This window comes from Erpetoichthys calabaricus, chromosome 17, assembly GCF_900747795.2.
Source record: "Erpetoichthys calabaricus chromosome 17, fErpCal1.3, whole genome shotgun sequence".
Lineage (NCBI taxonomy): Eukaryota > Metazoa > Chordata > Cladistia > Polypteriformes > Polypteridae > Erpetoichthys > Erpetoichthys calabaricus.
The window spans coordinates 55,325,712-55,348,749 of NC_041410.2; the positions used below are offsets into that span (position 1 = coordinate 55,325,712).

At 40.1% G+C, this 23,038-nt stretch overlaps 2 protein-coding genes across 2 annotated transcripts in view; one reads left to right on the forward strand and one right to left on the reverse strand.

Moving 5' to 3' along the window:
• Positions 1-7,150, forward strand: part of pstpip1a (proline-serine-threonine phosphatase interacting protein 1a) — a 229,282-nt gene extending 222,132 nt beyond the window's left edge. The window contains exon 15 of the mRNA XM_028822610.2: positions 6,678-7,150. Within this exon, the coding sequence (XP_028678443.2) occupies positions 6,678-6,809 (132 nt within the window). The 3' untranslated portion in view covers positions 6,810-7,150. The remainder of the gene's footprint in view (positions 1-6,677) is intronic.
• LOC127526110 (craniofacial development protein 2-like) overlaps positions 1-23,038 on the reverse strand; it is a 1,015,936-nt gene that overhangs the window by 226,688 nt on the left and 766,210 nt on the right. The gene's annotated exons all lie outside the window — the stretch shown is intronic.

Below are 23,038 nucleotides of genomic sequence, written 5' to 3' on the forward strand. Positions count from 1 at the left end.
GAGCAGGATTAAACTACGATGAAGCTATGAGAAAGCCATGTTAAAGTAATATGTTTTCAGCAGTTTTTCAAACTGCTCCACCGTATTAGCCTGGCGAATTCCTATTGGCAAGCTATTCCAGATTTTAGGTGCATAACAGCAGAAGGCTGCCTCACCACTTCTTTTAAGTTTAGCTCTTGGAATTCTAAGCATACACTCATTTGAAGATCTAAGGTTACGAATTGGAGTGTACAGTGTAAAACATTTAGAAATATAAGATGGAGCAAGATTATTTAAGGCTTTGTAAACCATAAGCAGTATTCTAAATGACACAGGTAACCAGTGTAGTGACATCAGAACTGGGGTGATGTGCTTGGATTTTCTTTTCCTAGTTAAGATTCTAGCAGCTGCATTCTGCACTTGTTGCAATCGATTGATGTCTTTTTTTGGTAGTCCTGAGAGGAGTGTGTTACAGTAATCTAGCACACTGTAGGTTTCTCTTTGCCACTTCTCCCATAAAGCTATGACTGATAGGAAACAGACCTAAACAGACCTTCAAGACCTATTGAAGGTATGTATTGCTTTCCGTATGGGAGATCCTGAGGGTTACAAAACAGCTAGGTCCAATCTGAGGAAAGGCATTAAGAAGGCAAAGTGCTGCTACAAAGCAAAAATAGAGGAGCCTTTTAACAGCTCTGACCTCCAACACATGTGGCAGGGCATTAGGTTCATCACAGACTATAAGGGTAACACCAGCTCAACCAACATTGGAAACTCATTTCTTCCTGATTACCTCATTAACTTCTTCACATGATTTGACAAGGACAGCAATCAATATTTTACCAAACTAACCCAGCAAGAAGCCCCATTATGTACTCTGGAGCTGAATGCACATGAGGTGAAACAGGCTATAAGCCACATTAACCCTAATAATGCAGTTGGCCCTAATGGGGTTCCCTGGTGGGTTCTGAAGCATTGTACAGAATAGCTGACAGCAGTGTTATGCAGCCTTTTTAATATCTCTTTAGAACAGGCCACTGTCCCCAACTGCCTCAAGTCCACTACAATCGTCCCTATTCCAAAACAGGCAGTGATGAGGTCCCTGAGCAATTATCTCCCAGTGGTGCTGTCCTCTGTTGTTAAGAAGTGCTTTGAGTGAGATGTCCTCAGACACATTAAGAACAACATCCTCAACACCCTGGACCAATTCCAGTTCACTAATAGGGCAAACAGGTCAACTGAGAACTCTGTCTCACTTACCCTTCACACTGCCCTGTCACACCTGGAGCAGAAGGACAGTTATTTGTGGATGCTGTTCATTGCCTACAACTCCACCTTCACCACCATACCCTCCAACAAGATGGCTATCAAACTAAAGAACTTGGGTCTCAACTCACACCTGTGCAACTGGATTTTAGATTTTTCTTACTAACAGACCACAAACTGTGTGCATGGGTAAGCACTTATCTTCATCCATAATACTGAACACTGGAGTACTACTCTCCTGTACTCCCTCTTCACAAAGGACTGCAAATCTACCCATGATACTAACATTAGAATAAATTTTGCAGACGACACCACCATGATAGACTTGATCTCCAATAACAAGGAAGCAGCCTATAGAGAAGAGAACTACAGCAGTCACCATCCCATCAGCATTAATGGCGAGAGGGTGGAGACAGTCCAGATTTTCAGATTCTTCAGAGTCCACATCAGCCAGGACCTGTCATGGACAACAAACATGACAGCAATGGCCAAGAAAGGTCTTCAGAGGCTTCACTTTCTGAGGAGCCTGAAAAAAGCACAACTCCCACGATAGCTGCTAGTTAACCTCTACGACTGCCCAATAGAGTCTGTCATCACGCACTGCATTACAACTTGATACGCTGGCGGCACCTCAGGGAACAGGAAGTCCCTCCAGTGTAGCATTAAAACAGCTCAGAGAATTACTGGCAGTCAGCTACCATCACTGGAAGATATCTCACTACCCACCGCAGAGGAAAAGCAAAGAATGTTTATGAAGATCCAACCCACCTGGGCCATTCATTTTTACTCCTCTGCCCTGGCTCTGTAATCTTCATTGTGTTTTCATTTACTTGTGACTTCATTTATTATTTCTCTATTTATGCTTACATGTTTATTTTTACTACATATTTACCTTTACTTTTACTCTTTGTATATTGGAACTGTTAACAGTAACTGACACCAGAGACATGAATGTCACTGCCCAGGTAAGTAAACCTTTCGACAAGGTCAACACTCTCTCCGCAAACAGACACACTGCTGATGGCTGTGCCCAAGAGGTCATTAAAAGCCTGGATCTTGGTTTTAATCCAGGACACTCGTAAGCCCAGACAGTCAGACTCCTCGCTCAGTCTCTCGAGCGCCCCAATCAGATCCTCCATTGACTCTGTGAAGATCATAGCATTGTCAGCAAAGTCAAGATCTGTGAATCTTTCTTCATCAACAGATGCCTCACAGCCACTGGACCCCACGACCTTGCCCAACACCCAGTCCATACAAGCATTAAACAGAGTAGGAGCAAGAATACACCCCTGATTAATCCCAGAATCAACTGTGAAAAACTCAGGGGTTCTGCCTCCACTCTACACAGCAGTCACAGTACCAGTGTACAGGCCGGCCATGATATCCAGCAACCTCGAGGGGATCCAGCGAACCCACAGGATGTCCCACTTACACTTTACTTACCTTGGCAGTGACATTCATGTCTCTGACTCTTCCTATGAAGTCAGTAGACGGATTGGGAGAGCATGGGGGGATCATGAGGTCACTGGAAAGGGGTGTGTAGCGCTCCCAATATTTATGCCAAAGGACGAAGGTCCAAGACTTTAGAGTCCTGGTGCTTCTTGTCTTGCTATATGGTTGCAAAACATGGACACTATCCAGTGACTTGAGACGAAGACTGGACTCCTTTGGTACTGTGTTTCTCCGAAAAATCCTTGGGTACCGTTGGTTTGACTTTGTGTCATGGAGTCCCGAATGAAGCACATTACCTGCATTGTGAGGGAGAATCAGTTATGGCACTACGGCCATGTGGCGCGTTTCCCCAAGGGTGATCCAGCTCGTAAGTTCCTAATTGTTGGGGACCCAAGTGGCTGGACCAAGCCAAGGGGTTGCCCATGTAACATCTAGCTGCGGCAGACAGAGGGTCATTTCCAGAGGGTGGGACTGGAGTGTGTATCTACCTGGGGGGTTGCAAACCGGGATCCCAGGTTGTTTCATCATGTAGTGGGTGAGGCAACGCACTGTACCAGTGCATGCTCCCTGACTTGACTTAACAGTAACTCTGCTTCTCATACTTTAATGTTTACTTAGTTAATTGTCTACTCATATACTTTTTTCTAAGGCATTTATTGGCTTGCTCCAAACAATATTTCATTGTACTGTACAGTGATAATAAATGTATCATGATATCTTGGTATCTGATGAAACAACAGTTTCCTGCACAGTCTCATCCACTGGAGTTTTTATCTCCTTCAGAGTTCTCATAGGTTTCCTGGTGGTGTCCCTCACTAGTCTTCTACCTGCATAAACACTCAGCTTTTTTGGATGGGCTGCTCTAAGCACTTTTACATCTGTGCCATGCTCTATGCATTTCTTAGAGATTTATTTAACGGAACTGTTCTTATATCCAACCCCGACTAGTGCTTTTCAATTACCTTTTCACAGACTTTCTTGGAGTGTTCTTTTTCTGTCTTCACTGTGTAGGTTAGTCCACAATACTGACTCATCACAAGCTGACCCTTCCTGATCAGGTGCATTTATACTAAAATCAATTAAAACCCCAGACAGGTGACTTCCATTGAACAAATTATGACACTTCCAAAGTCAATTGACTGCACCAGTGATGATTTGAATACTTGAATACTAAGGGTGAATACTTAGGCAATAAATTTTCTTCCAGGAAATATGAAATACTTCATTTTGACAGTAAAGAGTTGTTTTCTGTTAATCAGTGTCAAAAAACATATATATTGTGTATATATGGGGTTACCCCCTGCTTGCTTCGCTCGCCAATCCCCCTGGCCTGTGGCCACTTCACGTCTCTGCCGCTAGCATTGTGAAGAGTGAAGAGGGGGGCTGAACGCACCTCAAGGAGACGCAGTCACTCCTCCGAAACCTCCTCTTAAACGGTGATACAATGGGAAACAAATAGTTTTTTTTTTAACCTCCTCTTTGCTTGATCAGCTGCTGGCTTACTGCTGCTGCCATGCTGCGTGATCTGAATCTTGTGTGGCACTTGGAACATTTAAAAGCCTGTACAGCAGCTGTCTTTGTCATCTGCTCTTTGTCTTTTATTTCCGACCCCGGGCGTGGTTAAATTTCTTGGCACAAAGTTGATATTTTATAGTTTATAACTTAAAAATGGAATAAGAATCTGAAAATCTAACAACATCACATTAAAGTTTGATAAATTCTGACAACATTGATACCAAACATATATATGAAGGTTTTAAAATAAGTCTGATTTAAAGTGTGACAAAAAATGTGACGTAAAATCGTTGCACTTTTAGGCTTAGGATTTTATATATAGAGAGTAGATATATATTCCTAAATTCAGAAAGACATCACAATTCAAACCACTGGCTCAAGTGGATATTCAGGAATTCCTTTCAGATACATTCTTCCTTCAAGGCTGAAACCTTGGTGTTTTTGTAACACACTGAAAATTCAATCCAGACCATGGCCATTATACACACTCTCCTTATCTCTCTCAGTCCTCCTCTTCTTCTTTCAGATATGACAGGTATTCAAATATCATATTTCCTTGAATGCCCTACTAAGATATGGAAGCCTCTTTGGCTCAGAAAACATCCCATCATGATTACTTCATGCTGGCACTGCCGTTTCATTTGGGGTCATCAGACCCCATATATCATTTTAAAGGAAAACATAATATGATGTAAATGTAAATGCAATAGTGAGGCCAGACAAAAACAAAAATCAATTATAATTATTTAAGTGTGCCATATAGATACACTTAAATCACAAAAATGCAAGCATGATTATTGTTCTAGAAATACAGAGACCAAGTGGCATGTGTCAGCCGTATATTCTTGTAGCACTTTCCACAAAGTTAGATGATCTACAAGGTCAAAAGCCTTTTCCAAATCCAAAAAGCAAATGTAGATATTAACATGACTTTCTCAAATATTTGTGCAAAGAAAAAGACTGGGTTCAATGTTTGACTGGCAAGATGGAGTCCACAATGCTCTTACTGAATCTGAAGTTCAGATATCAACTAGTTTTTCCTGTATCCTATGACAGGCTTTCTCCACAGGAGCTGAGAAGTGTAATTCTTTGGTAAATGGAACAATGTGACAAACACCACAACAAAGAATGACTTTACACAGATCTCACATTAAGCATGGCAACAGAGATGTTCCTGTAGGAGCTCACTTCAACAGCAATGGACACTGCAAGAATGATTTTAAAGTCACAGTGCTTATGGGGAACATCAAGATACAATGGAAATGGGAAGTTAAACTGGTGCTGAAATTTAACACATTGCAACATGGTTTAAATAGAAACAAGAGTTTCAGATATGAGGGTTATTTACATCACCTTGACTGACCCATGAGATTTGATTACAGATCCACATTGCAATCAAAAGTCATCCAAAACTTCAAAAGACTTTGTTGGACAGTTATCAGAATATCTTGATCATACATTGTTGCCCTCTTTCACTAAATGAATCTTAGGTTGGAGAGGCCTATCAATACTTGACACTACATATGTCTCACATACGGGTTTTAGAATCATGTTTTTTTTCCTAGTGTGTATATAAACTCAGGTAACTCCAGTTTCTGTATTATGCCTTGTCTGAAGAGGGGCTGTGAGATGTCTTGAAAACTGACCTATTGTAATCTACTCAGTTAGGCAACAGATTTGTAATTTTGCTTCGCTTCTCATTGCATTCACAAATGGCTGACACGGTACATCAGTCTGCATCCTTTAACATTGGGGCTGTCATAGTTCTATATATTGTACATTGTGTATTTACAGTATGCAGTATATTGTTTTTGTTTTGTTAATAGTAAATTGTTTAACTGATGACATTTGGTGGCACAGTTTTAACTCATGAACAAGTCCTTGTCATTTTTTTTCCGCCTTGACTGTGACAACACTTTTACACAGCAGAGTGGTGCTGCCTTACTAATCCTTTGTTGTAGATTCGAATCCTGCACCTGACTATTGCTCATCTGGAGTTGGAAAACTCTTTTTGTGTCTATGCAGGTTTTTCCTCCCAAATCCCAAAAGATGTGTGTCAGGATTAATTGGCCCTGTGTGACTATGTGTGCCCTGCAATGGACTGGTGACCTGAACAGTGTGTATTCCTGCCTTGTACCCAATGCTGCCAGGATAGTCCCTGGCTTCCTAAAATCCTGAACTGGATTAAGAGGATTTCTGAATATTATGGTATTTACTGGGTTGTCCTCAACCTGGAAAATTCAATTAACAGCTACAGTAAATGGATGGATTAATGACAGACTACATGTAAGCAGATAACCTCTGATGCTTGATGGCAATGAGTGCCAGCAAAAGCAGTTCACTCCAGCTTTCTTCCATTATGAAACCCATGTGTTTGCCCCCACTTATTGTTTGAATAATCTGTTACCCACACTATAAATAAAATGTCAAATCTTTGCTGATGCTCTCCGTCTGCTCTTTTTCAGAACCATGATGAATTGTCCATAGCAGTTGGCGATCTTGTTGAAGTCACAGAAGAAGGAGAGGATGGCTGGTGGTCCGTACGGAAAAATAGTCAAGCTGGACTAGTCCCTGGCTCTTACCTGGAGAAAATATAAATTCACTGCTCAGCCAAGAAAATAATCAAATGGAATACTTGAGCTCTTAGTACTTCTGCAACCCACTGTTAGACCTTGAAGTATTCTTTTGGAAGTCAACTAGATTCAGAACACAATTAAAGACTATGGAAGATACTAGGAGGCCTTCTCATGCAAATTATCACCGTAAACAAAGCCATGACATTAAATGTACAACATGTATAACTGAAAATTGTCTTAAATTATATTCTTGCATTTACATTGTCCTTGTGAAAAAAAAAGAAAAAGAAAAAAATGAGCTGTTCCAAAAGCAAATGAGCTGCAGATGCAGTGATGCAAATAAACTTTTTAATTCTGAACTGCACTTCCTCCTCTGTAGCTGTCTTATTGTAACAGAATTACATTTAAATATTATAGGGAATTTGAAAAAAAATGTACAGGATGCAAACAAGCAGGTAAAATCTTCAAGTTTGTACTGTACTTTTAGAGATACAGTGCTCTCCACAATGTTTGGGACAAAGACACATTTTTCCTTGATTTATCCCACAGTTTAAAATTACACATCAGACAATTCAAATGTCACTGAGGTACACATCGCAGACTTTCATTAAAGAGGATTTGTATACATTTTGATCACATCATGTAGAAAGAGCAACACTTTTTATATATTGTCTCCCCATTTCAGGGCACCATAGAGTTTGGGACAATTGGTGTCACAGGTGTTTGTGATTTCTCAAGTGTTTTTCATTGCTTCATAAGACACCTCGGCCTGCTTCTACCCTTCAGAGTCTGTAGTCTGCCATTGTTCAGCCTGAAGGCGAGAACTGTGCCAATGAAGGCCAGAAAAGACATTACGAGGCTGAAAGACAAGAATCAAACCATTCAAGACATCAGTAAAACCTTAGGATTACCTAAATCAACTGTCTTGAATATCAGTAAGAAGAAAGAATGCACTGGTGGGCTCAGTAATCACAAATGGACTGGTAGGCCAAGGAAGACCTCCACTGCTAAAGATAGAGGAATCCTCACTGTGGTAAAGAAAAAGCCCCAAATGCCTATCTGACAAACCAGAAACGGTCTTCAGGAGGCAGATGTGTGTGTGTCTGAGATGACAATCTATAGAAGACTTCATGAACAGAAATACAGAGGCCTCACTGCAAGATGAACATCACTAGTTAGCCACAAAAACAGGATGGCCAAATTACAGCTTGTGAAAAAGGACTTAAAAGGGCCTGTCAAATTCTGAAAAAAGGTTTTGTGGACAAACGAGAAAAAGATAAACCTGTATCTGAGTGATGGCAAGAGAAAGTGTAGAGATGAAAAGGAACTGCTCAAAGCAGACCACCTCATCTGTTAAACACGGTGGTGGGGGTGTTATAGCTTGAGCATGTATGGCTGTCATAGGTACTGGCACACTTCTCTTCATCTATGATGTAATTTCTGACGGCAGTTACACAATGAATTTTGAGGTGTATACAAACATCATATATGTTCAACTTATAGAAAATGTCTCCAAACTCATTGGACGGTACTTCATCCTACAACAAGCTAATGATTCTAAACATATAGCTAAGGTCACACAGGAGTTTTTCAAAGCTAAAATTGGACCATTCTTGAATGGCCAAGCCAGTCACCTGATTTAAATCCAATTGAGCAGGCCTTTCATATGCTGAAGTGGACAAACCCCCAAACCAAACAGGAGCTGAAGATGGCTACATTACAGGCTTGGCACAGCATAACCATCACAGAGAAGATCCTCAGCACCTGGTGATGTTCTTTAAGCTGTCATTGCATACAAGGGATATGCAACAAAGTACTAAGTATGATGCTTTAATATATTGTATGTTCCATCGCTATGTCCAAAACATTATGGTGCCCTGAAACGGTGTGACCATGTATGAAAAGTGTTGTAATGTCTACAAGATGTGACCTAAATGTATGCAAATATCCTTAAATTAAAGTCTGCAATGTGTACTTTAATCACATTTCAATTGTTTGATTAATTAATTTTAAACTGTGGAGCATTCGGGTCTTTGTCTCATACACTGTGGTGGGCACTATTTATGTACACTGACATTGTTAGCCTTGTATTTAAGAATATAACAAAGATAAGCCCATTGTTACGCTCATTGTCATATAGCTTTTAAATCCACGTGTAACAGAAGCTCAAATAACAGGTAGACTTGCAGACTCTTTTGTACCCTGGAAGGAATCCTGGTCTGTTACTGCATAAAACAAAATTAAATAACAAGAGCAATGAGCTAAATTAGGTTGAAAATAATGGATTAACCTGCGGTAAGTCTTATTCCTGGGTATTATTCCTATGGGGCGGCACGGTGGCGCAGTGGTAGCGCTGCTGCCTTGCAGTTAGGAGACCCGGGTTCGCTTCCCGGGTCCACCCTGCGTGGAGTTTGCATGTTCTCCCCGTGTCTGCGTGGGTTTCCTCCGGGCGCTCCGGTTTCCTCCCACAGTCCAAAGACATGCAGGTTAGGTGGATTGGCGATTCTAGATTGGCCCTAGTGTGTGCTTGGTGTGTGGGTGTGTTTGTGTGTGTCCTGCGGTGGGTTGGCACCCTGTCCAGGATTGGTTCCCTGCCTTGTGCCCTATGTTGGCTGGGATTGGCTCCAGCAGACCCCCGTGACCCTGTGTTCGGATTCAGCGGGTTGGAAAATGGATGGATGGATGGATTATTCCTATTTTGAGTAACTGGTGATAGAGCACTCAGTGCTTCAGGAAATTCATTATTGTTACTTTATCTAAAATTAAGGTCCATCTGTTTTATCAAACAAAAGTCATTTGGAATGTTATTAAGATCAACAGCTTTATTTATAATACATAGATGGAGGAACATTTTGGTACCCTTTCATTTTAAAAAAGCATTCATTTCTGTCGTTCCTAAAAAATAAGGTCTTACTACAATGTGCATCATACAGACCAGTCTCACTCCTGAATAATGATGTTAAGATGCACTCCAAAATTCTAGCTAGAAGGACTGAGATAGTGCTTCCTTCTGTGATGTCACAAGACTAAACCAGATTTATTAAACGCAGACACTTAGCTTCTAATCTTAAATGTTTGTTTAAAATAATGTATTCACCATTTCAATCTAACACCCCAGTGATTTTATTATCTTTGGACACAGAAAAAGCATTTCATATGGTTGAATGGGGCTATCTATTCACCACATTCACAGATATGATTTGGCCCAAACATATGTGCATGGACCAAACTACTCTATGCTAGTCCAGAAGCCTCAGTTTGTACTAATAACATTATTTCAGACTACTTCAAAATAGAAAACAGTACTTGGCAAGGATGTCCTCTATCACCATTGCTCTCTGCAATCTCCATTGAGCCATTGGTTACTTATTTCTGAAATGCATCAGAGATAAAGGGGATTATCAGAGAAGGACTTGAACAGAAAATATTACTATATGCAGATGATATGGTACTATATATATTTGACCCGCAAAATTCTATGCCAGCAGTCCTTAAAACACTAGCGGATTTTTACAAGATATCTGGAAACAAAATCAATTTGACTAAAAGCGTGCTTTTTCTAGTGATCTCTGTAACACACAATACTAGACTGGACACCTTCTCATTTATCTTAGAAGATCAGTTTAAATATCTAGGGGTAAATATCACAAGTAAATATGAAGCTCTTTTTCAACAAAAGCTTGCTGTCTGCATGGAAAAAATTAAGCAGAAGAGGGCGTGGCACTACCTAACTATCAATTTTATTACTGGGCAGCAAATATACAAGCTATAAAGTCCTGGACATTGACACAAATTGATGAACATACATACGCCTGGTCTACAAAAGAATTAAAATCTTTCAGTACTTCTTTTTATTCCCTGCTCTGTACTCCAGTAAATACAAACTTTCGTCAATAAGTGTATTAATAATCCAATTGCCCTTCATTCGCTCAGAATATGGAACCAATGTTGGAAGCACTTTAAGACAGAGAATCTCTTAACTGTTGCACATCTGCAAGACAACCACTTTTTTCCACCTTCTCAAACATACACAGTGTTTAATGTTTGGGAAGTGTCTGGGACTAATACATTTAGAGACTTATACATTGATAATGTTTTTGCATCCTATGAGCAATTAAGCTTCAAATTTAACTTTTCATTAACACAGTTTTTCCACTATTTTCAAGCTAGAAATTTTGCTAAACAGAATCTGCCCAGTTTTCCTCACCTTCCACCTATTTCTATTCCAGAAGAAATATTGGTGTAACTTGAAGACCCAGATAGCATCTCTACAATTTCTAAAAACATTTTCAAGTCTCTTCCTTTCAAAGATCCCAGAGTACAATGGGGAAAGGATCTGTCACTTGATTTGCCAGAAAAGGAATGGAAGGCAGCCATGCACAGAATTCACTTCAGCTTATGTGCAAAGCACTCAATTATTCAACTTAAAATCTTGTATTGAGTGCACTTATCTTGATTAAAACTATCCAAAATATTTCCAGGGTAAGATTCAACCTGTGAACATTGTAATCTAGTTCCTGTCTCACTGTGCCACATGTTTTGGGTGTCACAATCACTCCTAATCCATTAACAGCTGTGTTTGGTGCACTCCCAGATGGGCTTAAAATGGAGAAGGATAAACAAACTGTAATTGCCTTTGCTACACTACTAGCATGTAGACTTATCTTTACTTATCTTATCTGGAAGAATCCCACCCCACCACTTTTAAGTCAGTGGGTAACTGATGTTATATACTATTTGAAATTGGAAAAGTTCTAATTCTCTCTCAGACGATCTGTTCAAAACGTTTTAAAAATATGGCAGGGTCTAATCAATAACATTTTCGATTAAGTTTCTATATCAGGGAAAAAGATTCCCGTCCTTCCTCTGAATGAGATTTCTACACCACTCAACTGATTGTCTGATGGGCGCCTTGTCTCAACTGTGACTTTCAGCTCGTTCCAAAGTCAAGATTCAGATGAGGATTCACGTGGGCCACATTAGAATGATCCAATGTTTTGTTCTTCTCTATTCTTGGATGCATTTTGAGATATGTTGGTATCCAGCTGGAGGACCCATGGGCAGTGACTAAGACACAGCTTTCTGACACCGAGTTGTACGTTGCACTCCAAAATGCCCTGATAGTCTTCAGATTTTATTGTGCCCGGCACAGATTTAAAGAAGCAGCAAAGCAACCACAATCCATAATTGAGCCTCATATATGTTTCATGGTGGAGATAGATAGATAGATAGATAGATAGATAGATAGATAGATAGATAGATAGATAGATAGATAGATAGATAGATAGATAGATAGATAGATAGATAGATAGATAGATAGATAGATAGATAGATAGATAGATAGATAGATACTTTATATATATTAAAGAGTAATAAAAATGTAGGTAAAAACAGACAACAACTTTGAATGATGTTAATGTTTAAATTGATGTGATTTACTGAAAAGTTCTCATTTTGTTTTGTCTGTCCAAAGGACATTCATTCAGAAGGACTGCAACTATTTGCAAATTCCACAACTTGTTTGTGTTTCAATCTTAGAAGTGGGGTCTTTGTGGGTCTTCTACCATTAAGACCTATTTTATTCCATACAGCAAAAGATTTTGTGATTTGAAACTATGGCACCTTGAGCTTAAAGGTCAGCTTGGAACTGTTTTGAAGTTTCCCTTGCTTCGTTCTCCACCATTTAATTGTGGGTCAATTTTCCTTGTCCAGCCACATCCAGGGATGTTGGCTATACTTTAGCTGCATGGGACTTAAACTTCTCGATAATATTGACACCAGTGGAACATCAAGCTCTTTGTAGATGGTCTTGTTTTCCCTTTTTGTTGGCTGTTACTGTCTGTCTTGCCTCCTCAGAAAATTCTCTTCTTTCCTTTTTATTTCTTGCATTTAGTGAGACACAGAAGAGTTGAGTGAATTCTTTTCTTCATTTAAACTCACTGAATGAATGATTAGACAGCAATGATTAGATTTAAGACACCTGTGGTAATCGTTAAAAGGCATTAGTCTGCTTGAAGGATTCATACAAGATTAATTTTGTCCCATGGTATTTTGCAATGTCTTTGTAGAAAAAACCAAAAATGATTATAATTATTATTATTAATTTAGCAGGCACCTTTACCCAAGACAACCTAAAAAGCAAGTTATAATATATAAGAATGATTAGATGATTCAAGCATATGCAACAGAGAAAAGATAAAAAACAAACAAAGGGAGTACTACTACAACATCATGATACCTGCAGCTAGACTAAGGCACACATCAGGATCCAAAGCTCTTTGTCAGTACAACAGCAGCCATCCTATAGAAGAGAATCTATGCAGTTGCAAAACATTTCATGGAAAGCTGTGTCTTCAAAAGACACCTAAACAGAAGTAAATTGGGTGTTGGTTGAATAGACAAAGGTAGATCATTCCACAGATTTGGAGCAGGAGCAGAAGTATATTATCTAATGTTGGCAAGTCTGGAAACAGTAGGGACAATCAGAAGACAGGTAGAGGCAGAATGGAGACATCTTGATGGGACATATGGAGAGGACAAAGACTGGAGATAATGAGAAGCAGAAACATTCAGAGAGATGTAGGACAGAACAAGAGTAGATCCTTGCATCAACAAGAACTGAGTGCCTTTCACTCCTTTTTTGTTTTGTTCTCTCGCATACTAAAAAATGCATATATGGATACTTTTCTGGAATAATGGTGCATTTTGGAATAAAATACAAGAGTACCAATATTTTTGGCCTTGCCGATACAGTGGAACCTTAGTTCACGACCATAATTTGTTCCAAAACTCTGGTCGTAAAGCGATTTGGCCGTGAACCGAAGTAATTTCCCCCATAGGATTGTATGTAAATACAATTAATCCGTTCCAGACCATACAAACTGTATGTAAATATATATATTTTTTACATTTTTAAGCACAAATATAGTTAATTAAACCATAGAATGCACAGCGTAATAGTAAACTAAATGTAAAAACATTAAATAACACTGAGAAAACCTTGAACAACAGAGAAAACTAACACTGCAATAGTTCGTGCTATAGCGCTACCAACCGCTGGCTAAAAACACTTTTTTTTTAATGAGTTTTAAGCACAGGGAAAAAAATGAACATTTGAAAAAATCCGTAATTTAATAAACCACCAAGAATAATAACATTGCAACAATGCACGTTACGAACCAATCGCTGTAAACAGAACTGAAAACAAAATCAAGCCCAGTGCATTCTTTAAGTGCCTTCTCTACCTGATGCGTCCAGGTCTCTCTCTGGCGCTGCCTGTGTGTGTGTGTGTGTGTGTGCCGCGCTCTCTCGCTCTTGCTTGCTGCACAGGAAATGCACAGGGAGAGACTGAACACGTACAAACTGAAAGGGAAACTGGCTTGTTCGTATACCAAGTGTGTGGTCGTGAACCGAGGCAAACGTTTGGCAAACTTTTTGGTCATAAACCAATTTGTACGTGTACCGAGATGTTCGTGAACCGAGGTTCCACTGTATCTTCTAATATTTAACTTCACTCCATTCACTACTTTGTAATATTTATGGTCCAGTTAATTTCAGCAATTGAGTGGTATTGAGGTAGACTCCTGAGTTTTAATTCTGGCAGTTGACTGTGTGGGGATTTTTCATTGCGCTCTTATGTTTTACTCCCATTTCCCACAGATGTGCCTGTTGGGTTCATTAGTGACATTGGCCTTATATGAGTGAGAGTTGTGGGCGTTTTGTCATTTTAAAGTCCTAGGCTGACACTTTTTTTACTTTCAGACTCTTTATTACATTAACCTGAACAGAGTGTAAGTAAGACCACAGTTCCAGCCCCTGTGGGCAGCAGATGAAACAATGAGTACTAATAGATGCTGACTCCTGTCAGCGAAAAATCTTCACAGTAAAAGCTATACAGTCAGTCTGTGCCATGATAAAGAACAGTAAAGGCTTCTTGAAGCTCGCCCGAGTCCGTGGGAAATAGCAGAACGCCCAATTCACCAGTCCAAAAAGAATTACTTTCACCTGACCGTCAGGACTTTAGAAGCTCCAGGACTTCATCTCATGGCCCAGGCAGATGCTGATCTGCTTCGTTTGATTTTCCCCATCTTCTTCTTGGCTGTCCACTCTCCCTTTAAATGGCACGCTTTATGCAAATTGCTCCCTGAAAATGAAAAAAGGAAACCAGAAGTCCCACCTCTGGGGCACCGCTGTCAATCTCAGTCTGTAAGTACAATCCCCACAAAACCAGACAGCAGAAAAATATATTATTCTTATTTATGTGGCAGCGCTACATAAAGATCCATTCATCCATCTTCCAAACCTGCTTATCCAGAGCAGGATCACTAGAAAGCTGGAGCCAAAGGAAGGATTCATGATTTAATATAATTTGCAAAAAATGAAAGCAAATCACAATAACCTCTTCAGGAATCACCGCCTTAATATGGTGTAAAGTTTAGTGTGCTGCTGTGAGCCTGGGAGCTATGATGTCTGGAGCAGAAGCTACTAGAAGGGTCCAGGTTGGAGTCATGGCAAATTGGTCTCAAATGAGGGGTCAGACAAAATGCAATTCAAAGCCCCTAATGAAGCAAAGCCACAAATTTAAAATAAAACAGTAAACACATGGACATATATGGAAAGCCCAAATGAGTAGTGAGGGTGGACTGGGAATGTCCCAGTAATGCCCTTGAATACTGAAACCTTGCTGTTTTAAAAATAAAGTAGGTGAGCTGGAGTTGTGCATAGTAGAATATAAATCTGGCTAAATCTAACAGTTGGTGCACTGAGTATAACATAAATCAGCGGTTCTCAAACTGTGGGGCAGCAAAAAAGGGGGTGTGAATGTTGCCATATGTGGCTTAATTTCATTATTCGTAGGAAAATTTAAAACTTGTAGTGTTGTATCGGCAACAGAAAATATAGGAATAAATTTTATTAGAGTTTCAAAAAACCGTTAGGGGGGCGCGATTAAAACTGTTATGAAAACTCGGGTCACAAATACTTAGAGGTTGAGAAACGCTGACATAAATGGAAATTACTTGTTTAGTAAATGCAGGCTGGATTAAAAGGCCACCATATGTTGTGCATAAACGCCAGAGAGCTTCAAATGCAAAATGTGCCTGGGCTCTTCATGGCAGGGTTACAAATGACAATCATTTAAAGCCTGCTCTAGTCTATAACCTTTACAAAATCATAATGGCTAAAACTAAACATTACTTTTCAATAAATAATTACAAGAAAGATCAAAGTTTAATATATTATGAAAACATGCAATGGCTGTGTTTGGCACTTATTTTTTAACACATTTCAGAGCAGTGTTGAAACAGAGCTCACTCTTTTAGTCAACAGCACTTTGCAAACCTTCCATTTACCCTTTTCAGAAGGCTCTAACTCCTGTAACAGAGACATGGGCATCTGGCACCTAACACCCTGGCACCATTAGGTATAAATCAGAAACCCAAACCTTGATGGGGTGCCAATCCACCACTGGGCAAACAAAATCAGTTTAAAGTTGGCAGTCAATTTTAACCGGAACATCTCTGGGATGTGGGAGTTAAAATGAAATATCTGAAGAATACCCACATAGGCATAGGAAAACATGCAAATTCCATACAGAAGTTGACAAGGACAGAATTTGAACCCAGGCTTCTAAAGCAGTAAAGGTGCAGAGCTACCCACTATGCCAGTCAAACAGATTATGGCTCCCTAAGATTGACTGCATTTTTAACAACATGGCATCTTCTTGTTTAGCTGGACTCTTATAGAGGAATGATAGTAATAGATCATTTTAATTGTCACTGAATTCTCTTCACCTCAAGTTTGGTGAAAACAGAAGAATTTTGGCAAACTCAATAAAATACATTGAATTCAATAAGGATGGAGAAACTGAACTAGCTTTGAGTGGATTTTAATAGTGTAATAATAATAATAATTCTTTACATTTATATAGCGCTTTTCTCACTACTCAAAGCGCTCTCCACATAGGGAGGACCCGGGAAGAGAACCCACAATCTCCTTACTGCAAAGCAGCAGCACTACCCCTGTGAGGTAGAGGTCATTTAATGCCACTGCGGGCTGGGAAAGCATCTGTCAACTATGCTGGACTGATTATTGTGGCCAGATAACTGAGCTGATCTGTGAGACAGCTGTGCTAACCACTGCACCACGGTGCCTCCCTGAGATAAAATGAGCCCCAAATGCTTCAGGTCCTTTATCTCTCTCTGCGTCTCCTGAGCTCTGATCACTACAACTAACACCCACAGAGCCTGTGATGTGAGGGATCAGCATTATGTACGTGGGGGTCTATCCCTGAGCGACATCGCAAATGGCATAATATGCTTTGAAATCCAAAGCCTTAACCACAGTGACCCTGACCCAGGTACAATGGACGGACTGGAGAGACAGCTTGCCTGAATGCTCCCCTGCAACAGTAGTCCTGCTAGATAATCCTGTAGGGTTCCATTTATACCACCGCCACAGGTAAGGGCTATTGCCACTTTGGGAGGCTCCCATCTTACCTGAAAGTGCTTCCTTTGGACAACATCCAAATACTAGGTCTGAGATTAAAGCGGTCACCTCATCTCACTCTGGCAGTTGGATTTGGAAGGTATGGGACAAGAAGAGTGAAGGAATTACTTTGGAATTGTGTTTGTGATAACTTATGTTTGGAGGAAGAATCTGAGAAAGGCATTTTTGTATTATAAAAATATACTTTATTTGAACCCCTGACTGTGTCTGTGAACTTGTGTCTAGAGTCTGGAGTTCGTTAGAAGCACACATTGTGCAAATCTGGCTGGAGTACTGATTGTGTAGTGACATCGCGCATGCATATAATACGTTGTAAATTATTCACCCCTGCGTGAAGCAGATTGGCTACCATAGTAAAGTGTGAGGTAGAATATGCTTAATATATGCATGTGTGAAAGTTCTGTGCATGCACAATGCAGACTGTACAGGTAGCACAGATTGGTTAGTGACAGAACCATCCAACATGGCTGCTACAGCTTGGCAATATCACACCGGTCTTGCAAAGCATCATGGGGTACTGAGGAAATAAAAAACTTCATCTAAGCCAGAGTAAGGGTGAATTTTGAGGGAAAAATTCAGTGAATGAGGAGATCGGCAAAGTCATTGTGAAAAATGCTTTGGCTAATTTCGGCGATCAACACAAACTGCAACATGCTGTATAATTTAAGAGGGTTTAATAAATCAGTCAGTCAGTCATTTTCTAAATTACTTTGTCCTGAATAGGGTCATGATGGGTGCTGGAGTCAAACCTAGCTAGCACAGGGCGCAGAGCAGGAAGAAACCCTAGACAGGGTGCCAGTCCATCACAGCATGAAAGCACACACACACACACCATCCACACATCAGGGAAAATGTAGTATTATCAATACATCTAACAGGCATGTCTTTGGAATGTTGGTGGAAACCCATGTAGACACAGGGAGGACCCAGGACGCAAAACCCATGACTCCTTACTGTAAGGTAGCAGCGCTACCACTGTGCCATCATGCCACCCCTCAATAGATCATATAACACAAAAGTAGTCATTTCTATGGTGGTTAAAAAATGGCTTCCATGGATGGTTACATAATGTAGCAAGCACCAAGGTACAACTTGGAATCTCATGTACAGTGTCTATAAAAAGCATTTGTCCCTTTGGAAGTGTTCACATTTTATTGTTATATAACATTGAATGGCATTTGATTTAATTTGGCTTTTTTGACAATTAGGTCAGGTCAGGTCAGGTTAGGGAGCTTGCACTAGTATAGCATGTTGCCACACCCATCACACAACAAAAAAGCTCAGGATCCCGGTTGGCAGCCTCCCAGGCACACATGCGGTCCAGTCCCATCCTCCAGAAGTGACCATCTCTCTGCTGCAGCCAGGTGTTATGTGGGCATTCCCTTGGCCTGGTCCAGCCACTTGGGTCTTCAACAATGAGGATCCTGTGAGCTGGATCACCCTTGGGTAATCGCACCACATGGCCGTTGTGCTATAACTGATGCTCCCTTGAGCAACCGCTCATTTCACACAAAGTCAAACCAGCTGTACCCAATGATTCTCCGAACAGACACAGTACCAGTCTTCATCTCAGGTCACTGGATAGCATCTGTGTCTTCCAACCATATAGTGAAACACACGTGTGATTAGGAGGCAGCCAAAAAGCCTAAAGGTGAGTGAAACATTGCGAGATGAAGGGTTGTCTTGTGGTACTTACCGGAATCTCTTCTCTCCACAGAAAAACCGAAGAAAAATAAATAACCCCACTTCCCGGTTCCAAAATGACCGCCACAACGTCACTTCTGGTCACATGAGATGACATCACTGCCGGCTCTTTCAAATGACGTCACTTCCGGTTTTCATCTAACGACGTTGTTTCCACTTCCTGTTGCAACGTCACCTCCTGCCAACCATTTCCTATTCCCATAATACCATTCTGTATATAATCGCCATTTTGTGATATAAACTTTGTCAAATGTTCCCTCTTGGACTTTTGATCATTTATTTGCTACTTTGTCCGCAGGACAATATACGGGGATGGTCCCCAACACTTTATTTTTGTGAAAGCTTCTTTCTTTATTTGAAGAATTCTCACAATAGCAAGGCAGGAAGCACCAGGATTCTAAAGACTTGGATCTTCATCCTTTTGCAAAGAAATTGGGAGTGCCTCACACCCCTTTCCAGTGACCTCATGACCCCTCATGCTCTCCCAATCTGTCTACTGACCTCATAGGAAGACTCACCAGAGACATGAATGTCACTGCCGAGGTAAGTAAACTTCTCAACAAGGTCGACACTCTCTCCTCAGACAGACACACTGCTGATGGCTGTGCTCAAGAAGCCATTAAAGGCCTGGATCTTGGTTTTTATCCAGGACACTCATAAGCCCAGACACTCAGACTCCTCACTCAGTCTCTCGAGAGCTTCGATCAGTATCTCAATTGTCTCTACACTTTTTTTGACACTGAATGTCAAAGCGAAAAAGATCTCTGCAAAGTGATCTAAATGGATTGCAAATATAAGACACTTTTCATAGACATTGTATGTGTATGTATTGTATTGTTGTTCTCTGTCTTTAGTGGAAATAATTCTAAGGCACTACATGAGAGTTTTCAGTGGTGCAAATTATGTATTAAGATCGACTGTTTGCAGACACTTGATAGTGATTGTCCCTCAGACTTAAAACAGCTTAAACAAAATGCTCATCTTTTAAAAGTCTATTTAATTCAAATTGTGGGCTGCAGGGGGCAGAAGTCTATGCCAGCAGCAGTGCACACCATTTTGGAACCGACCTTTATTAGGGTGCCAGTGCAGCAGAACATAAAAAGTATTTTAAAATCATATCAATATCAAACCCTTTATTTTAAACACTTCTATGGAACATGCATGTTCTAGGCCACCACCTTGCCAATGCTAAATTATACACAGTAATATTTAAATTCCAAAATACACTGTGCAGTATCTGGTGAAGATGCAGCTTGTCACTGGAAACACAGCTCCAGAGAAACAAACCTTACTGGTCCTCAGTTGTCTGTTTTCTTAAATGCACACCAAATACCAGTGGCATCTGCAGTTTCAAAGAAAAAGCCATTTTTAAATGTGACAAATGGGCAAAAGTTTAGAATCACTCCATCCTCAAACTTTTCTTTTTATCGTTGCAGATGACACTGGTATTTGGCATTTATGCAGGAATCAGCCACTTGAGGACCAGTAAGACATATACTGCCAGTCAAAAGTTTGGAATAACCCAGAAATGTTCATGTTTCTAATGATAATAGTAATTCTGTCCATTTATATAGAGCTTTATATAGTGAGTGGGGAGTCACTTCAACCACCCCTAATGTGTGGCATCCACCTGGATGATGAGATGATAGCCATTTTGCTCCAGTACACTCACCACGCATTAGCTATAGGTGGTTAAGGGGTGAGAGATAGTTAGCCAAGATACAAGGGATGATTAGGTGGCCAGAATGACCAGGCCGTGGTGGGCAATTTAGCTAGGACATTGGGATACACCCTACTTTTTATGAAGGTGAGGCGACTGAAGCGAGCAAGTCTTCCCCCTTCCATCCTCACCATGTTCAACAGAGGCACCATTGAGAGTGTTCTGACCAGCTGCATCACGGCCTGGTATGGCAACTGCAACATATCCGACCGCAAGCGCCTGCAAAGGATAGTGAAGACAGCAGAGAACATTATTGGGGTGCCTCTCCCTTCACTACAGGACATATTTTACAAACGCAGTGTCCGCAAGGCCAGCAGCATTGTGCAGGACACCTTACACCCCTCACATGGACTTTTCACACTTCTGCCGTCCAAAAGAAGATACTGCAGCATCAAAGCCAGATCTGCCAGGCTGCAGGAGAGTTTTTACTCCCAATCTGTTAGACTCCTTAACACCAGGCTGCCCCCCTGGGACCTTCCACATGGCCTCAACCACCTCTAAAAACAGAACTTTTATACATGTGAGCCACTGTCCTGCAAAGACGAGTGTGCAGGTAGAGAAGAGCTGAAAATCTCCTACTGACCTTGAAGTATTTTGACACTGTTGATATACTTCTGCTGTGAAACATTCTGACCTGTCATTGTTTACACATCTTAAACAACTATTATCATACACTAATAATTTCTGTATTATATATATCTATTATTTATTTATTATATTACATCTCTTACACATCAATATTGCTGCTACTTCTTTGTCTTGTCTTTGCACAAGGTCTTGTCTTGTTTGTGTTTTAATTTTAAATTTTAATTTTAATTCTATTTTTAATTTATTATTTACATGTCATGTTGTTATACTGTGGACCCTGAGCTTCGCAATTTCGTCTATCTGTATACTTATATATGGCTGAGATGACAAGTTCACTTTGACTTTTTGACTTGACTTTGAGGATGCCCAGGGATCTTTTCTGACCACAAACAGTCAGGAGCTCGGTTTTACATCTCATCCAAAGGATGGTGTCATTTTTCCAGCAAAATGTCCCTGTCATTGTACTGGGGCATTGGGATCCACACACAGACCACGAGGTAAGTACCCCCTGCAGGCCGCACCAACACCTCTACCATCAGCAACCCAAGCTTTTCTTAGATGGTCTCCCATCTAAGTACTGGCTGGGCCTGAAAATGCTAAGCTTCAGATAGATGACCTGTTCTGAAGAGCATGTGGTATGGATGCTGATAGAAATTAATATTTACCAGAATACCACTAAATTAATCTACAAATACAGCCAAGACATTTACTTGTGTTGCAAATGGCTATTACTGCTTGACATCACTCATTTTACTTCATGTAAATGGAAGCTTGGAGTCAAAAATTTGCTACAGAGTTGAACCTAGATTCTGATACAATGATGTTCAGAACATTCAAAAATGTTGATTTTAGCATGGTGTCTGTGATGAATCAAAAAATTAATTTTCACGTCTTGCAATTATAACTTATGTCAAAAAGCTGTTTTTTTTCTTATTGATGGAATTCATACCTTTCGTCCATTTTGTGATACTTTCTAGCCTGGAAAGAAGTCGCCAATTTAAAAAATTGTAGTAACAAAAAAACAAAAAAAAAACAATAAAAGTAAAATATATATATATATATATATATATATATATATATATATATATATATATATATACAGCATATTGGTACTGTATATTCATTACAAGTCCTTATGGTTTGTTTTAGTTATTTAAACTAAATTTGAAAAACATAAACATTGCTTGTGAGATGGTCAATATAAAGTGTGCCATATACAGTAAATACTTGAGACAATGTGGTTTTCTTATCATTTACAAGGAAATCCCCCTTATAAGAACATTTTACTTCAAACATTTCTCCAAATGGACACTGGGGGCTTCACTGCTAAGAATATTCAGCTGGGAAGGGCGTCATGTCAGTCTAGTGATTCCCATTCAAATGTTATTCTTCTTTTGCATGTGGAAATTATCCTGGGAAAGCAGTGAACTTTAACCCTTCTAGTGTTAGATCTTTGTAGAACTTTGGGGCCGACTCCACCTTAATAATGAATTGAACAATAGGCCTCTGTGCATGAGTATGCAGAGTTTAGCAAGACAAACTTAATTGCTAACTTGTCTCACTGTTTTGTACCCAACTGCCGAAGTTGGAGGACCACTTTATTCATCCGTCCTTTTTCGCACACGAGTGCTGACTTTGTTATCATTGCTTTGAAGTTTTCAGACAATGCGTTCTGGTGAGTTTATATCAGGTTACCACCGACAAAAGGCTAGTTGTATTGTTGCCACTTGCT